General features: G+C 39.8%; 1 protein-coding gene across 6 annotated transcripts in view; it reads left to right on the top strand.

Annotated features, from left to right (window-relative positions):
• The window catches only part of CTNNA1 (catenin alpha 1), a 313,486-nt gene that overhangs the window by 258,803 nt on the left and 35,970 nt on the right, over nt 1-18,713 (top strand). For 5 of the 6 annotated variants that reach the window (XM_032625296.1, XM_032625299.1, XM_032625297.1 and 2 more), the window contains 2 exons: nt 8,067-8,147; nt 9,318-9,470. In XM_032625296.1, the coding sequence (XP_032481187.1) occupies nt 8,067-8,147; nt 9,318-9,470 (234 nt within the window). Of the gene's footprint in view, nt 1-8,066; nt 9,471-18,713 lie in introns of all 6 variants that reach the window. The other variant, XM_032625302.1, reaches the window with a different exon arrangement.

Here is an 18,713-nt window from a genome sequence, read left to right as displayed (position 1 = left end):
AGGTAAGGCCTTTTATACATCTGACATTATTGATTTGGCCTTCCAGGCCATTTCTCCCATATCATTGGCACTTATCCTTAGTAGGCCTTGTCTCAGACCTGAAGGCAAAAATCTGAAAACTACCCATTGTGTCTGTGAAATCAGAACATCATCAATCTGTTGGCTTCCAGGGGCTTTATCACACTGGGCATGCGTAAGAAGTTATTGTCTCAAGGGGTTTAGTTTCTGTGTTGGAGTGTGGTGCTAGAGTGAGGACTGGAAGACTCCAAGGTGCCTTCCTCAGGGCTCTGTGGAGACAGCAGCAGCTGCACGTGTGTAGTTTGGCTCCTCCTAGAAGCAGACCCCAAGGTAGGATTAGAAGTATAAGAATTTTATTGAGGAAAATGCCTGGGATGTGCAAAGGGAGAGAGAAGACAGCAGGAATACACTTAGGTCTGGTAGAGTCTAACAACTATGGGGCATGTCTGATACCTCTGAAAGGAGAAGACTGAAGGAAAGACTCTGTGGGCAGTGCAGTTCTAAGATAGCGTACCCAAGCCAAAGTTACCCATGAGTGGAACCCCTTATTCTCAGGAACTAGTACTCCCACTGTATTCCTGCTTGCTGGTTAAGGAAGGGAGGGAGAGGTCCTGTTTTAGACTTCAAGGGTGCCACTCCCCCAACTGACCATGATCCTTTCCATAGTCTTTCTCTCTTGTAAACTAGAAGTTCTTAACCTGGGTCTATAATTGGCTTGTAGAATTTTGTTGCTTGTGCATTTTTCTGTGGATAAGGTTTAATCAAATTCTTACAGGTCTGTGACCATAGGTTTCAGAGTGATCGTTCTATAGGAACTTGCTCCCAAGACTTCCAACAAGGGGAGCCTGACAAGGGTGTTAAATTTTTTTTTTTTTTTTTTTAAGGAAAAGAAGCCCTTGGGATACTGTAAATGCTCTTATTGAATTCAGCCACCCTCTGATTAAAAAAAACCTTTGCAAGGCAGGAGGAGCTGGATTAAATTCTTCCCTGAAGTAACAACTTTAATTCCATGTGGAGAAAAGCATTAGAACCAATTGGATTAGAGCAACCATGATTAGGAATGAGTTGTATGTGAAAATTTAGAGGGAAGAGCATTTCCTTCCCCTTAAACTCTTGGTTCCTTTCTGCTCTGTAGTCTGCTTGGTCTACTTCTTCTACTAACAAATGGAAAACCCTTAAATTACGTTATCCCAATACTGCTATAACAGATTTGTGGGCAAGGAAAATTGCACAGAAGAGCACCAGTGCAACCAGGAGTAATTATTTTTTGATGCATCTGGAGAAGTGGGCAGTAATGCCTGCCATATCACAGTACCCAGAGAGCACAGTCCATCTAGGTCACCAGCCATCTTGCCCACCTTGCCCACTTGCCCTCCCTTTGGGTTCAAAAGGTTTAGACCGTGAAATCAAAGATGTGGTGTTTGTCTTAAAATTGATTGAAGTACCATTGTTCCTATTGATGGAATTTTTTATCATTTTTTGATCTTTATCTTTCTTTAGCTAAAAGGACTAAAAAACCCATGTTCTTTCTGAATTAAACTTTTTCTTGGTTTCATTTTACAACAGCTTTATTCTGCATACATATGCCTTTGACTTAAAGTGGCAGTACAACCTCTGGAAGGTACTTTCCATATCATCTGTTTCAATTTTCACTGTTTTAGTTGTTCGTGACAAGGCAAAGGACAAGTAAAATCTAGCCTGCCTGTCCTCTCTGTAAATGGTTGTAAGCAAATTAAATGAGTCATGTGGCAGGGCTTAGGTGTTGTAGTTACCTGCATTACTCTACATGATAGTTTGCTTTGAATATATATTGCTAATTAGGGACAAATATTTCCCCACCTGGAGAAGCAGATGTATGGGTATACACATGAAATCTTCTAATTTGTGGTAGAGAGGGAGCTGGATTTTGCTTTATGCTAAAGAGTCAAATATTTCTTAACTAATCATGCCCGACTCCAAAAATTTTAATACCCCAGCACCCAGAGGTGTGGTGGGGAAGCACAGAGGTGCTCTGGAGAAGTATGTTAAAATAAACCTTTTTGCTTCCAGTCTTGGTCATCGTACCTTGGAGATCTCCTTACGATCATCAAAAAGTGATAGACATTTTAGGGTGGAGATCCAAGATTTGTGGGTCTGAGTATATCCCCTCCTAAGAACCTTTTAGGGTTCTTAGTTGGCAGCCACATACTTGGGCCTATATTGTATCAATACCTGTATTAGAGTGAGTGGGTTTTACTAGCCTGTTTTTGGAGGCAGGAAAGAAAGAGGATGGGAGAATATTCTGATAAAACCTAGAGTTGTTCACTGCTTTCAAACGTGTGTATTTGAGACAAGGATTGACTATTCTTTTAAACTATTTATTTATTTATTTATTTACTTACTGTGTTGTGTCTTCATTGCTGTGTGCGGGCTTTCTCTAGTTGGGGCAGACGGGGGCTACTCTTCGTTGCAGTGCACGGGCTTCTCCTTGTGGTGGCTTCTCTTGTTGCGGAGCACGGGCTCTAGGCTCACGGGCTTCAGTAGTTGTGGCGTGTGGACTCAGTAGTTGTGGCTCACGGGCCTAGAGTGCAGGCTCAGTTAGTTGTGGCACGCGGGCTTAGTTGCTCTGCAGCATGTGGGATCTTCCCGGACCAGGGCTTGAACCCGTGTTCCCTGCATTAGCAGGTGGATTCTTAAACCACTGCACCACCAGGGAAGTCTGACTATTCTTTAAAATTTTTGATTTGCTCTTTAAAAGCTACTGGGGTTTGGCACTAAACAGTTTGTTATCCTCCCAAGAACCAGAACTTATCTGACAGAGGCAGACAGAATATGTAAGGATTGACGGATTTACCAATCTGTCATGTTAGAGATGGGCTAAAGAGTAGTTGATTTATCCCAGGTAGAGCCAGAGGATCTGAGAACATTTAAAATTCTAGGCTCTTAGAGTTTTGGTGAAATCACAGGGGACCACTGTTGAGTGTAAATAAGTATCTCTATTGCTGGGATCTTTCCTTTCAAAAGCCCTGTAAGAAGTAGACTGTCCACATTAAGCCTACAGAATCCCTATTTTTGACCTCGTCCTTGCCCTCCATTAATTGTGATTTTTAAGTTCTTTTGTTATCTTTATTAAACATGACCGAGAAAGGAGTAGGAAGGAGTGATGGTTACACCAATGATGATGAGCTGTGTCCCTTTTGGTGCTGTGACTTACAAAGTTTGGTTTTGGAGGCATGTGCTTTTTGGCAATTGGTGGGGTGGCAGAACTAGGATCATGTGACAGCCTAATTCTGTTGTGCTAGCATTGTGTTCTGTGCCCAGGGCTAGAAAATTCAGCAGTAAATTTTGGAGGATGCACCTTAGGTAAAGGAAGATTTTCCATAGAAGTTTGAGCAGAGGTACATTTAGACCACAAAGATTTTTTTTTTTTTTTTTTTGGCGGTACACGGGCCTCTCACTGCTGTGGCCTCTCCCGTTGAGGAGCACAGGCTCCAGATGCGCAGGCTCAGCGGCCACGGCTCACGGGCCCAGCTCCGCAGCATGTGGGATCTTCCCGGACCGGGGCACGAACCCGTGTCCCCTGCATCGGCAGGCGGACTCTCAACCACTGCGCCACCAGGGAAGCCCTAAAGATTTAATTTTTAAAAATTTATTTTTGGCTGTGTTAGGTCTTCGTTGCTGTGCACAGGCTTTCGCTAATTGTGACGAGCAGGGGCTACTCTTTGTTGTGGTGCATGGGCTTCTCATTGTTATTAAAGAAATTAATTTTGTTTGTGAAATATTTTACAAAGATTTCTTCCAGTTAGTCATTTGTTTTTTTAAAGGTTTTATGGTCTTTGCTATATATACTAAATTTTAATGAATGGCAGAGAATCTTTTCCTTCTCGTTGGAAGGAAAAACAAAAGTTTGTTCTCCCAGAGGTCACCACCAAAATGGGTAAAATCCTCCAGGAAATTCTAGTTCTTAATACTTAAAAAAAACAACACATCAATTACAAACTTAAATGTAATTTCCTGTATGACTTTTACTTACTGTTCTGACCCACTGTTATGTCATTCCGGACTTCTGTCAAGCCCATCACAATACAGGGTCTTGCTGAATTAGGGGTTGCTCTGAATTATTTTATCTCAGATTAGAAACCCTCTGAGAGAAGGATATGGCTAATCCTGCCTACTCCAGTGGATGTAGAGTGCTCAGTAAAGATTGTCTAAATAGATAGAAGTCTGTCCACGCAGGAGGAAGGTGGAATGGCTTCTTCATGCTTCTCTTAAAGATTGGTTTTAAAAGCCCTTTCACTGTCTCAGCCAAAACTGTGTTGCTTAGAGGCAGTCCCAGCTAATAACCTTTGCCTCTCCTCAATTCAGCTGATATTTACTTGTTGAGGAGAAGCTTTATGTTGAAACCCCAAACATACCATATCTTTTTCTTAGAAAGCCCTTTTTTCACTGTGTAGCAGGGGCATACATATCAACATTGAGTGAGTCTAGGTGGTCTCTCTGCTTAGTGGAAAAGAGTCTCTCAATTAGGTGGGAACCGAGAGTCACTTATTTAAAGATTCATTGGGCAAATTTACTTTGGCCTAGCCAAAACTAGAAATACAAAATCATAACAGCCTTAATCTCAAAGAGAAGTAAGATCTTGTTTTACAGATCAGCAAGCCTTCTACTTTCATCAAGTTCATTATTAAGTTTGTAAGTGTGTGTACTCACCCCTATTATATTTTAAATTATTGGAACTGTAAACTTGCTATTTGGACTGGGGTTTTTTTTCTTTTTTTTAAGGGATGCTTTGATTTAAAAGGTGGTCTGGGGCTTCCCTGGTGGCTCAGTGGTTGAGAGTCCGCCTGCCGATGCAGGGGACACGGGTTTGTGCCCCGATCTGGGAAGATCCCACATGCCGTGGAGCGGCTGGGCCCGTGAGCCATGGCCGCTGAGCCTGCACGTCCGGAGCCTGTGCTCCACAACGGGAGAGGCCACAACAGTGAGAGGCCCCCAAACCCCAAAAAAAAAAAAAAAAAAAAAAAAAAAAGTGGTCTGTCTGGTATAACCTAAAAACTTGAGTAAGTAACTGTTTCTGAACTGCTCCCTACTGATTGATGAGGCATAAGCCTCTATTTCCTAAAGTAACAAGAAAGACAAATTAATTTTTAAGGTAGTTTGACAAAGAATTAACAGATTCATGTTGTGTGAATTTTGCCGTGTGAATGTAGTTCCCTCAAAAGTCAAGTTTAGGGCTTCCCTGGTGGCGCAGTGGTTGGGAGTCTGCCTGCCGATGCAGGGGACATGGGTTCGTGCCCCGGTCTGGGAGGATCCCACGTGCCACGGAGCGGCTGGGCCCGTGGGCCATGGCCGCTGGGCCTGCGCGTCCAGAGCCTGTGCTCCGTGGCGGGAGAGGCCGCGGCAGTGAGAGGCCCGCGTACCACAAAAAAAAAAAAGTGAAGTTCAAGGATTTGCTTTTATATAACTTTCTAAGTATTATAAATTCTTCTACCCAAATTGAGGGCGTTGCAGGGAATTAGGCTCTCATGAGGTTATTGAACCCAACCTTTGGATTTCAGGTAACAGATGTTTTCTGGAGTAAATGATCTATTAGAAACACCCCCAAAAATGTAGCTAGGTACAATGACAAATTTTACTAGGTTTACTTCAAAGTGAGTGCTTGAGTATCTAAGAAATGTACTGAGACTTTCGTGATTTTAGCATTAATTATGAGGTCAGTTTGATTTTTTTTTTTTAAATTCAGTTTTAGCCACCTTTGCCTTAGATCCTGGTATTTTGATCTTTGAGATTGTCAGTAACTAATTATACTTGTCAAGTTGTCTTCTGACTGATGGCCATGAATAAATCACCGTTTACTCCTACAGGTAGAAATGCTCATATTTTCTCAGTTTTTGTTGAGACTCTTTGTTTTTTTTTCCCTTAAACCCATTAATATTAGTGGATTACTTAACTTTACTGACAGTACAGTTGGAGGAAAAGGTAAGGGATATGACCCTGACCAGATTTGACAGGGACCATATCAATGTGTCAGTTATATTTCAACTTTCAATTTTAAGTCCTTTTTTGTCTCCTTTCTGTCTTCTGCTAAATAACCTGTATCCATCAATATTCCTTCTCTTTTCTTCTAATAGCCCAGAGATGGAGGCAGAGGGACAAGTGTCATTGTCTCCATTTAACAGATGGGGGATAAGAGAGAGATTGAGTAACAAATGTACATTAAAAGGCACTCAGAAAGCATGTAACCACATCTCCCCATCCCCGGCTGTTTATCTACTATGCTGACTTATGTACTGATGGCATCTCCATACCAGAATGTCTTGAGGGTGACCATGGGTAGAGAAACACTGGGTTAAATTCCTTTGTCCATTCATATCTCTTCTGTAATTACTATATGTTTTACAGAAAGAGCCACATTTGTTGACAGGCATTTTGTAAGGAAAAACTTTTAATATATTTCGTAGTTTAACCTAGCTGATGTCTTACTAGGTATTTCTAAGCACATGGCTAGCTATTTCTACCTGGGATAACTACCTTTGTCCCTTTTCTTTCAACTACCATCCATTTTGATTCTGCTTAGAATGTTCCCCAATGCAAATGTCCACTCAACCTGCTGACCTCTGAACAAATGCTGATTTACATACCTCTCTCAGAGTGGCTGATAGGTTCTTTTCTGTGCAATACAATTGCATTAAGCTTAGCCCAGAATTTTAAGTAATCTTACAAAGCATACTTATTTGGCCTGTATAATATACACTGTTAACTGAAGTAATCTGACAAAGCATTCTTATTTGAGCTATATAAAAATACGTTATTAACTCCTATCCATCATGGTACATCTTAGTTTTAAGACTTGTTGTTTCACATTGTTTTAGTGCCAGGTGCCATCTTTCACATTTTGACCTTCTTCGTATCTCAGAGTTCTTCAAAATCAGGTATAACCTGTTCTTGCTTGCAGTTCTTGGAGAGCTGGTTCATTAATGAAATTGTTGTATGTTGAACCTTTTTTTTTTTTTAACATCTTTATTGGAGTATAATTGCTTTACAATGGTGTGTTAGTTTCTGCTTTATAACAAAGTGAATCAGCTATACATATACATATATCCCTGTATCTCCTCCCTCTTGCATCTCCCTCCCACCCCTCTAGGTGGTCACAAAGCCACTGAGCTGGTCTCCCTGTGCTATGTGGCTGCTTCCCACTAGCTGTCTGTTTTACATTTGGTAGTGTATATATGTCCATGCCACTCTCTCACTTCGTCCCAGCTTACCCTTCCCCCTCCCCATATCCTCAAGTCCATTCTCTACATCTGCTATTTTATTCCTGTCCTGCCCGTAGGTTCTTCATCACCATTTTTTTTCGTTTAGATTCCATATATATGTGTTAGCATATAGTATTTGTTTTTCTCTTTCTGATTTACTTCACTCTGTATGACAAGACTCTAGGTCCATCCACCTCACTACAAATAACTCAATTTCGTTTCTTTTTATGGCTGAGTAATATTCCATTGTATATATGTGCCACATCTTCTTTATCCATTCATCTGTTGATGGACACTTAGGTTGCTTCCCTGTCCTGGCTATTGTAAACGGAGCTGCAATGAACATTGTGGTACATGACTCTTTTTGAATTATGGTTTTCTAAGGGTATATACCCAGTAGTGGGATTGCTGGGTCATATGGTAGTTCTATTTTTAGTTTTTTAAGGAACCTCCATACTGTTCTCCATAGTGGCTGTATCAGTTTACATTCCTACCAACAGTTGTATGTTGAACCTTGAATTAAAATATAAATTTAATTTTTCAAGCAGAACTTTAAGCAAAAGTCTCACCTCTTGGCTTCTCTTATTTTGGCAGAACCCCCTCAATTTCCATCCTGAAATAATATGGAGCCCCTAAGAGTTGTAAAATTAGCTTTTTATGAACCAAGCCACATGGTGCTCTCCCCAACCACCTGTATGTCCCAACTTGGGGCTAAAAAATTGATTTTTCCATGGTGATCTGAACTTAGTTATTGACTATCATTACATTTCCTTGTAAATTACTGCAATGTGCATCTCTTTCCTTGTTTTCCAGGCTGGACGTAAAGAAAGAAGTGATGCACTCAATTCTGCAATAGATAAAATGACCAAGAAGACCAGGGACTTGCGTAGGCAGGTAAGCTGGAAGAAGTGTTGATTGCTTTCCCAAGTTCTCACTTTAGTTGTCAAATACTGGGCACATATTCTTTCTTGAGTTAACGGATGAATTTTCATAGAAAACTGACTATCTCTATTTGTTTTTTGCTAATAAGCTTCTAAATGGCTAATAAAATCTCTTGGGGACCTGGAATAATACAGTCCCACTGGAATGGACTGAATAAATTAGCTCTAATGTGAAAAGGATGTTCAGGTAAGAAAATCAATTTAAAATGACTTGGGGATCTGTGAAAATACCCTGCAGGATCTTGTGATGTTAACTTACAAACAATAGAGACAGGAATTGAAGTTATTTATTTGACTTGCCCCATTCTGATTTTGATCCTTGATGGAAATGTGTTTCTAATATAAATATGGTGGATATAGAGGTATTTGGAGCCATCAGTTTTCTGAGTTAGTAAGTACAGAGGGTCTTTCTCTTCATTTAATGTTAAATAATCCCATTAACATTTTGGAATTAAATTGAGTTTTAGTCTTTAAGAAAAAGTTGGATTGAATTTGTAAAACAATGTATTAAGACTTAAAAAGAAGTTGTAATAGTAATACAAACAATCTCCTGACTTAGTGGAGAAACATTTTATTGTTCATGTCTGTTATAAAGCAGAATTAAAGATGGAATGTATCTATACGTCTTCCTTTTGGTAAAGTAGTATCACAAATGGTTATAAAGATAACCTTTCAATTTTAAGGTTCATAGAGTGCTCACCCTGTTCAGATAAACCAGAAAGTGTTTTTTTTCTCCCTTCTCAGTTTTATTTAGCCAATTAGGCTAATTATATATATATTTCAAGGCTATGTGCCAATTCAATCTAGAGCTGTTTTCTGTTCAGTTTTTTATTATTCCTTTAAGATACAAGCTTTCGTTTTATAATTCCTAAGAAAAAAAGGATTTTATTTTGAAAGCTGAGATTCTGTTGCTGAAATGCTGTAACTGTAGTATAAGCTGTTATCTCCACAGTTGTGTTTCCTGTGTTGCAGATTATATAACTGCATGGCTTACATGAGGGGTCCTCATATAAGTGCAGCCTAACTGTCAAGAGCTTCCATTAGATTTAAAAGTGCAAGAGAAAAAAAAGCAATCTAGCTTCTTGGTAGAAATAAAATCAAATTTTTACAATTTAATTATTAGCTCCGCAAAGCTGTCATGGACCATGTTTCAGATTCATTTCTGGAAACCAACGTTCCACTTTTAGTATTGATTGAAGCTGCAAAGAATGGAAATGAGAAAGAAGTTAAAGAATATGCCCAAGTTTTCCGTGAACATGCCAACAAATTAATTGAGGTAAGTGTATTAGCAGTTTTATTAATTATGTGTAACTTGGTGGACTGTGGTAATTTTTAACCACAGTATTTAATCAGTGGAAAAATTTAGGGGCTCATCTAATGTACAATATGTGTAAGATGAAAGTCTTTCATTATTAACGTCTATCCAAAACTACCATTTTGGTCAGTTTACATTAATTACATACATAATTAGATATAGGTAGTCTTTATCCGGGAAACTTAACATCTCCACTTGGTGTTAATGCAAATAAAATAGATCATGACATGCTTAAACTCAGAAGACACTGTAGAAAGTAGTCGCTAGAAGCTGGAGCTCAGGAGTCATACTGCCTGGGCTTGCATCCTGGCAAATTACTGAACCCCTCTGAATTCCCATTTCTTACTACAAAATGAAGATACTAATGTTGCCTATCTAGGGATTATTTTGAGATCTCAAAGAGATGATGTATGTCAAGTGCTCAACCCTTTGCCTGAGACACAGACTGAGCTCCATCATCTTGTTTTAAAATTGTAGCAATTGGGAATTCCCAGGTGGTCCAGTGGTTAAGACTGCACTTTCACTGCCGAGGGCGTGAGTTCAATCCCTGGTTGGGGAACTAAGGTCCCACAAGCCAGGTCACATGGCACAGCCAAAAAAATTGAAGAAACTGAGCCCTAATGTGCTGCTAATTAGATATGTTTGAACAGTAGATATCTGTATGTTAGTGGTTGGTTTTTTTGGCTATAAGAAGAAAGAGTGAGTTGCTATTTAATTTCCAGATGAGTTAGGCTTGCCTCCTACCTTTTGATTACTGAAATTATGTTACTGTTTAATTGATTTCATTATTACTATATTTCAAAAATTTGACACACTGTAAGCATATACCCAACTTATTTAATTTTGTAACCCTAATGTAAAACATCTAATATTTGGAAGAGATATTCCGTAGACCATTTGGTAAGTTGGTTATTATGTAAGAACAGAAAATGGGCCTTTTATGTAAAATGTGTTTCTTGTACGTTTGGATTTATAGTGACATTAGGCCAGGTTAGTACCATAAAAATATTCTAAGGAAAACATCAGTTATCACATTAAATGTGTTACTAATTTTAAATCTAGTTTTCTTTGAACATTAATCGTTATTCTCACCTGAATTAATTATGTGCAAAATACGTAGGTCAGTCTGCTATTCAAGTTACTGATTCTGGCATTTGGTTAGAAGACTTGAATTTTGTGTCTCCATTAAGCATAATCTTTTCACAGTAGTCATATGACTGCATGAGGTGTAACCTTCAAATGTACAGATTGTCTTCACAAAGATTGTCTTCAGGAAGCCAACCTCCTGTAAGTAGCCTACATCTTAGACAGCGTGCCTGTGAGGCAGGAAGCAAGGACACTGCCAGTCCATGGCCTTGGGTAACAGGTAGCAGTAATGGCAAAGGCATTGGAAAGGGTATCTGAAAGAGTATGGCAGGCTGAACCTCACAGGGCAGCCCTTTTCTGTTCTACAGCTGGAGGGCCCTTTATAAGGACCTGCTGTATAGTCCTCAGCCTCTCCATCCAACAAAACTGACACTTGTTGAGCACCTGCTGTGTACCATGTATATGCAAATACAATGTACTTTCCACATTCTCAGGTAAGGAAACAGGCTTAGAGAGGTTAAGTAACTTGCATTCCTCCCACAATGAGGGCTGTGCCACTCAAGCTTACTGGTGTAGTGGACAGCCTTATGGCCAGTAAGAAGCACTAGATGGACCTGGTGGGTTTGGAGACCTGCTCCAGGAACTTTGTCCATGCTTATACTTCTTATTTCATTCTGAACTAACCAAGGGCCCCTTAATGTTTAATTTTGATATTCCCTGTCACAACTGACTTCTGACTCCTTTCTCCCCTCTCTCCCCTCTCCATGCCCTCCACCCACATCGTCCCACACACATAATATATGTGTATTAAATGACACATGGCTTTTCATTGCTTGATGCATAACCAAAGGCCTTGTAGTATCATTCTGCAAACATTTAAATTACATTTATGGTAATAGAGATCCTAGGGTATATAATTGCATGTGTGCATGGAAAGGAAATGAATTTTTAAAGTGTTTGTTATAGAAGCCTCAAATTCCTGATTCAAGGCAGAACTTCATTCTTCAATGACAAGCCTTCTCCTCCCCACACTAGTACTTTTGTATTATAATGAAACACTGAATTAGTGAGAGACTTGTTTAAAGCAAAGGTAAAATACTTTATTGTGATTATTTTCTTAATCTCCTGACATCTTCCTTTCTTTTTTTTATTAGTTCCCCCTCTTAAGTGGAGTAAATGTCTGCAGGCCAACTTCGGTTTTAGGGGCCATTTGCCATTTTTCCTGGGGTTTAGGGGGAGTAAGGGTGCTATGTGAAAGTTGGGAAGGGCTGGTGGTGATAGGCCTCTGGCAGGAAAGGAAGGACTCAGATTCTGCAGCCACTGAGAATTCTGCCAGATATGTTTGTCCTCCTAAAATATTGAAATACAATTCTATCACTAACCACCTGCAATTAGCACAGACTCCACAGGTAAAGGGCATAATTCCCAGTAAGATTGTCCTCACTATAGATGCCAACTGCAAGTTAGGGGAGTCCCCAGCCCACCTGTACTTCTGACCCAACTGTCTATAAATTCAAGGGTTCCCATGACCTCTCATCCCTTCTTCACAAGACTGCCCTCATTTCAAATGCCAGCTTCAAGTTTGAGGGTCCCCAGTCCACCTGCTCTTCTGATCAACTAGCTAAAAATTTGGAGGGTTTCCATGGCCCACTTCAGGTTCATTAATTTGACAGGACAACTCATAGAGTTCAGGAGAGTGCTATCCTTATGACTGCATTTTATTGTAAAGGATACAAATCAGGTCCATCCAAATGAAGAGACACATACGGTAAAGTGTGGGAAGGTCTCAAAGACAGCGTTTCCTGTCCTCTCCCCGTGGATCAGGGTATGTCACCTCCTGGCACATTGATGGTTCAGCCAGGAAGCTCCACTGAGTTTCAGCAACCAGAGTTTTTACTGAGATTTCATTATGTAGGTATGATTGATAGAATCCCTTCCTTCCGTGGACCTTGGTTTTTCCTGAAAGCCCCCATCCTCTAATCACATGGTTGGCATGGTGGCCTATCCATCCTCAGTCATCTCATTAGTCTAACATATATAGGGGCTCAGCTGGAGTTACCTCGTTAGCATAAATGATGAATAAGAAAAGACCCTCCTGTCACTCCTGAAATCTCTCAAGGATTTAGAAGTTTCCTCCCAGGAATCCAGTGCAAAGACCAGACATTTTTTTATTATACAACACCTCCCCATCTTGAAGGAATGTGGAGTGCATGGTTTTTGGATAGCTTGCTACCCAGCCATAAACACCACATGGAAGAGGTAAGACAGGGCAGGTTTGCTTCTTGCAGCTTTATGTAGATCCTGTTTGTGGCCATTTACCCAGCAATTTACCACTTGTTTTATCTGATGTTCCTTGCATTGTTTGGTTTTACTTTTCCCTTGAGGTTCGCCCGTTAGGAGCCCAGTTTTCTGATTGAGTTCATCTCTTCTCTCCTAAGTGAATGGCTCTTTCTCATAGAATCATTGATTCTCCCTCTGGTGTATAAATCCCCTTCTGTTTAATATCCGTGTATTGACACTTACCCTTTCTTAGACTCATTCTGTAGTGGGAAACTCCCTCCTTCCAGAGGCGGCACCTTCCACTGGTGGATTTCTCTGGTTGTTAGGAATGGGGGGCCACAGTCTCCTTCTCTGGAACACTCCCTGTCCATCTTTTTACTGCTGCACACAAATGAATTGAGAGGAGCTATAAGTGAAAATAGACACCTGATTACAAAGATGTGGCATGGAAAAAGAATGTAAAAGATTTCATTATCTTTTTTATTGATTACATGTTGAAATATATTATCTTGAGATTAAATATTATTTTCTCTAATCTTACCTCTTAATGTGGCTCACATTGTATTCCTGTTGGACAGCACTTGTCTAGGTGATTTCCTCAGGCCTTTGAGAGGCTCTCTTCATTCTGCCTCTTCTCTGAATGCTTGCCACTTAAGTGCCAGTCCTTATTGAACACCTGCTGCAAGAGCGGGCGGATGGAGGTAGAGCAGCCAAAGCTTCCGCTGGCTTTTGGGCAGTGACCTCACAGTTAGTCAGCTCCAGGATTTTGCTTCCAGAGGTGCTGCTGCTCAACTCCAGCTTCTCCATCCTGGTCTATGTGGGTGCAGTTGGTTGTTTGGCTCTCTCTGTTTTGACACTCATGCAGTATAAACTTCTTAGATTCAGTCTAGTGTTCTGTCCTGTCAGGACTATTGCTGGCATTGCTCTTCATATTATTGACAGCCCCTTCCAAACTTGTATCATTTCTTTCTTTTTTAGAAAATAAGCATATCTTTTCTCCTTTTATCCAGTATGTTTATAAAGTACTGTCTAAGACAACCCATAGGATAGAAACTTTCTTTCAGCTTGCCACTAGAAATCATTGTGTTGATTGTACGCTTCTTTGTATATAGTTAGCTGTTCAGCCAGTTACAAATTCCTTAACTTTTGTCTTGATCTCTGTCCCTGCCCACCCCGGCCAAATAAAATAGTGTAAAAACATTATGCTATAATTTGGGTTGTCATGTAAAGTTGCTTCAAATGTACTAATAGTTTCTGAGTAGTATTAGGGATAGCATCCACAGAGAAATGGGAATATTATGGTACCTTCTCTGTATACCACATTATGGAAATACAAGATTAGCTTGAAGAATAAAAACCACATACTGACTGGTGAGGTTTTTTGAGCAGAAGTGAATTTCTCCAGCCCCTCTGTGTGGGCATAGTGTTTGGAAGGCTGTGTGGTGCCTGCTGCCTATTGGATCCTTATTAAATGACTGTGATTTTACTTGGGAAAGCAAATAACAGAGTGTTTGCTGTGTGGCTGCTCTTATTTTCTCAGGGTCTGACTAGGACCTCTGACTGCCTCACACTACAGTTGTCAGTGGGATCTTTTACTTCCCCACATGGTATTGAATCCCCTTTTCTTATGTGAAGGGTACGTAGAGGTTGTGCATCTCAAGGCCAGTGAGTAGGGGAGCAGGAGCTGAGGGTCAGTGTTGATGAGCTGGTGACCCTTCTGTTCACCATTTTTCTTCTGTTAATGATTTCTTTATATTGCTTGTCAGTTTAGTGTATTGAGGTGAAAAATTTATTTTCTGTCAGAAATATTAACCTTTTTGTTAATAATGCAACACCCACATGTCCTTTTTAATTGCTTCATTCTTTGCCTACCTCCTTTGCTGTGAGCAGCTTAATAGCTAAAGAGCAATCAGTTTTCCTTTTTTAATTTTGCTGTCTTCTGGTTCCTTTTCAATTTCATGAATTGAGAGTAAAATAGGAAAAATACAATTCATGAAATCTTGCCTGTAAAAACTGTCTATCATTTAGTATCCCTTTCCCCTCAGCCCGAGACACTGTACAATAAGATAGTGTTTTGTTCATTGCCTTGTGAATTAAGAACCAAAAAGTAAATGTAACTGGTATGATTTTGAGCTGGATTATCATTACTTGCTATGTCCCCCACCACCACCACCCCAGGACCAAGTATTTCCCATTATCCAGGACTTCATAGGTTGTGGCTTTATTGGCTTGAAATGTGTATTTTAACTGCAAATTAAATGATCTTCATTATAACTTTTATTCTGTGTTGTGCTTATAATACGCAGTAAAGTGACCTTGAAGAAACCTCTGTAAGGGGCATTTGAATTAAACACTGACCGTATACCATCTGCCTGTGACATCTTGGATATTTTCTCAGTACCTCTGTACAATACTATAGGCTGAAATTCTTGCAAATGGCCAATCAAATGAAGCTTCAGTTTTCCAGGACAGTAGGATGTTTGCATGAAAGCAGTTGGGTATTCTTAGGGAAGAATGCTGACCTCAGAATCAAGAAGAATTTCCTGAGCATATTGAGCTTGGTTTTCTCACATTTTCAAGGGTGTGTAATTTCACATGCATGGGGTTGTGTAAGACCAAAGTGTCTTGCCTGTACTATTTTTTTTTTTTTTTTTTTTTAATTTTTATTTTATTTTATTTTTTTTTGTGGTACGTGGGCCTCTCACTGTTGTGGCCTCTCCTGTTGCGGAGCACAGGCTCCGGACACACAGGCTCAGCGGCCATGGCTCATGGGCCCAGCCGCTCTGCGGCATGTGGGATCTTCCTGGACCGGGGCACGAACCCGTGTCCCCTGCATCGGCAGGCGGACTCTCAACCACTGCGCCACCAGGGAAGCCCTTGCCTGTACTATTTTAACACCTTAACACCAAGCTTTTTTGGCTGAACTGAACCACCTAGTCAAATTTTGGGATGGTCAGGTGAAGGCAAATGGATGTATCTTGTTCTCAGGGAGCATTGAGATTCTTTTCTCTTGGAGTGTTGGCAGGAACGATTAAGGAAGCACTCTGCCCAACTCTGGCCCTGCTTCAGAAAGGAGTGTAGGCCCTCCTATTGCCTCACCAGTAGACCTGATGGACTAGTGTTTAGACAGGCACCCTTCCTAGCCTTATTGACAGATTATTCAGGAGATTAGACAGAAATAGGGAACTTTTTAAGTGATCTGTATAATAAAATGTAAATGGAAATGATGACAATATCACCTGGGTGGTTATCTACACATGAAAGCCTTTTTAAAAATATCACATAGCCAAGCTGTTTAAAATAGTTTATGATGTTTTAGTAAATTCACAATTTCTAATCCTGTTACTAGAGATACTTATATCCCTAAAATTAGATTTGGCATGGCTTATTTTGAACAAAAACATGTAAGAGAAATTAAGGTAGATGTAGAAAATCAGGACGTAGGAGAGAAATAATACACAATTACGAGCTATAATTGCCATGCTTGAGTTTGGTTGTGTTACTGCACTTCCTGGTAGCATGGAGGAAAGGAAGACACACAGTCAGTTCTGTATTCTTGTCTTTAGAATGGAAGAAGTATGCCCATTTTTTCATGGGAAATGAGCCTATCGTAAAATGTTAAAAAAAAAAATCCTTACTTGGGACTTTTACATAAGGGGCAGTGAATGATTTAATACATAGTGTCCTCAACATTTTAGTAATAAATGTAGTGACAGAGTCCACATGATTTTTTTTTCTTGTAAATTCCCTCTAAAATGGCAAGGTCATAATATTCAGTTGACACTGAATTGAGTTCCAAAGAGCTGTGATGAGGAGCTAACCCAGCATGTGGCCTTCCGTCTCCCAGTAACAATATTAGGAGAACTGAGGGCTGTGAGTCTGTGAGTCCAGTGCTTCCTCCTGATCATCCCAGTGTAGCTTTCTTTCTTTTTTAAAATAATGTTCAACCTTCCAGTTTCTTTGTGTTTTAAACGTGTCCTGTAAAGAGCATATGTTTAGTTATTGTTATTCAGGTTAGCAGGGTTTTTTTTCCTGTTAATTAGGGAGTTTTGTACACACACATTTATTATCATTATGACATGTGGATTCATTCTTACCATTGCATTTTTTTTTTTTTTTTTTTTAAATGTGACTTTTTTTTTTTTTTTGAAGACTTTATTTATTTTTGCTGTGTTGCGTCTTCGTTTCTGTGCAAGGGCTTTCTCCAGTTGTGGCAAGCGGGGGCCACTCTTCATCGCGGTGCGCAGGCCTCTCACTATCGCGGCCTCTCTTGTTGCGGAGCGCAGCCTCAGTAGTTGTGGCTCACGGGCCTAGTTGCTCCGCGACATGTGGGATCTTCCCAGACCAGGGCTCGAACCCGTGTCCCCTGCATTAGCAGGCAGATTCTCAACCACTGCGCCACCAGGGAAGCCCACCATTGCATTTTTGTTCTCTCTTTTCCCTTCTTAACCCTGTTTCCATCCCTCCTCCTCTATTTCTAACTCTCCTTCCCTCTTTTGGATTGATTGAGTCCTCCCACTTCCTTCTATTCCCCGCCCCTTCTCATTTGGAAATCATACACTCCATTTTATTACTAGCAACTCTGGATATTTTAAGCATGCATGTTTAAATTCAGAGGTTGAGGGTAAGTAGTATCTTTTCCTCCTTCTGAAACAGTATGAGAATCTTAGAATGCTTTGACTTTAGTTATTCTCTAACTTAGATGTTATTGTTGTCCAGTAGTTTGGTTCTCTTAATTTTTAGCCCCATGAGTTAGACACTGTTGGTATTGCTTTATTCACTTATTTCAACTTTTGCATAAAATTTACCTGATACTATATTTTCATTGCTTCCCATTTCTTCTTGCATATTAAACCTTCCTTCTGGGATTGCTTCCTTTTTTCCTAAAGCATCTTTATTAAACACCTTTAGTTGGGGCAGGAAAGATCTGTCTGGAGTAAATGCTCTGAGATTGGTTTTGTTTTTGTTTTGTCTTAGTGTCTTTATTTTGGCTTAATTCTTAAAAAAATAATTTTATTGGATGTACAGTCCTAGGATGATTCCCCCCACTACCTCCCTTCAGGGATTTGAAAATATTATTACCCTATCTCTGGCTTCCATTGTTGCTGTTGAGAAATCAGCAGTCAATCTCACTGAGCTTTCTTTGTAGATAATTTGTATTTACTTTCTGGCTGTTTTTAAAATCACTTTTGTTCTAAGGCTTCACTTCAGTGTGTCAGGGTGTAGATTTCCTTTTATTTACTCTGCTTAGAATTTATCTTCCCAGATCTGAAAATTGTTTCATCCATGCTGAAAAATTTCAGCTGTTACCTCTTGCAGTATTGCCTCTTTTGCATTCTCCCTGTCTTCCCTTCTGAAATCCTCATAGTTGAATAATAGACCTCAATTTATCTTTCATGTCTCTTAATTCCTTTTATGGTTTCATGTCATGAAAATGTCTTGGTTTTCCTGAATAATTTCTTCAGTTTGACTTTCCAGGTTAGTAATTCTCTTTTCAGCAGTGTCTAGTCGATATTATTTTAAATTTCTAGAAATGGTAGACATTATTACTTTTCTCTTAAAGTTCTATTTTGATCCTTCTCAAATCTGCCTAGTTATTTCTGAGTGTGTTATTCCTTTTCTATACTTTGTATCCTTTGTGTTATCTCTGTTAATGTAAAAAAACATGTTTCTTAATACTCCACTTTTGATCATTTAAGTATCTGCAAGTCATGGATCTGATTACACAGTTCTTTTGCTTCCTTTTGCTCAAGATACCTTATTTCCTTGTGTACTTCCTGTATTTTTTATTGTGGGTTCACATTCCTGGTATTTCGTATTTGGGAATTCTTTGAGGCC

Source organism: Phocoena sinus, chromosome 3 (assembly GCF_008692025.1).
Source record: "Phocoena sinus isolate mPhoSin1 chromosome 3, mPhoSin1.pri, whole genome shotgun sequence".
Classification (NCBI taxonomy): domain Eukaryota; kingdom Metazoa; phylum Chordata; class Mammalia; order Artiodactyla; family Phocoenidae; genus Phocoena; species Phocoena sinus.
Note: the sequence above shows the minus strand (reverse complement) of the source record. Positions and strands in the feature narration are given on the sequence as shown.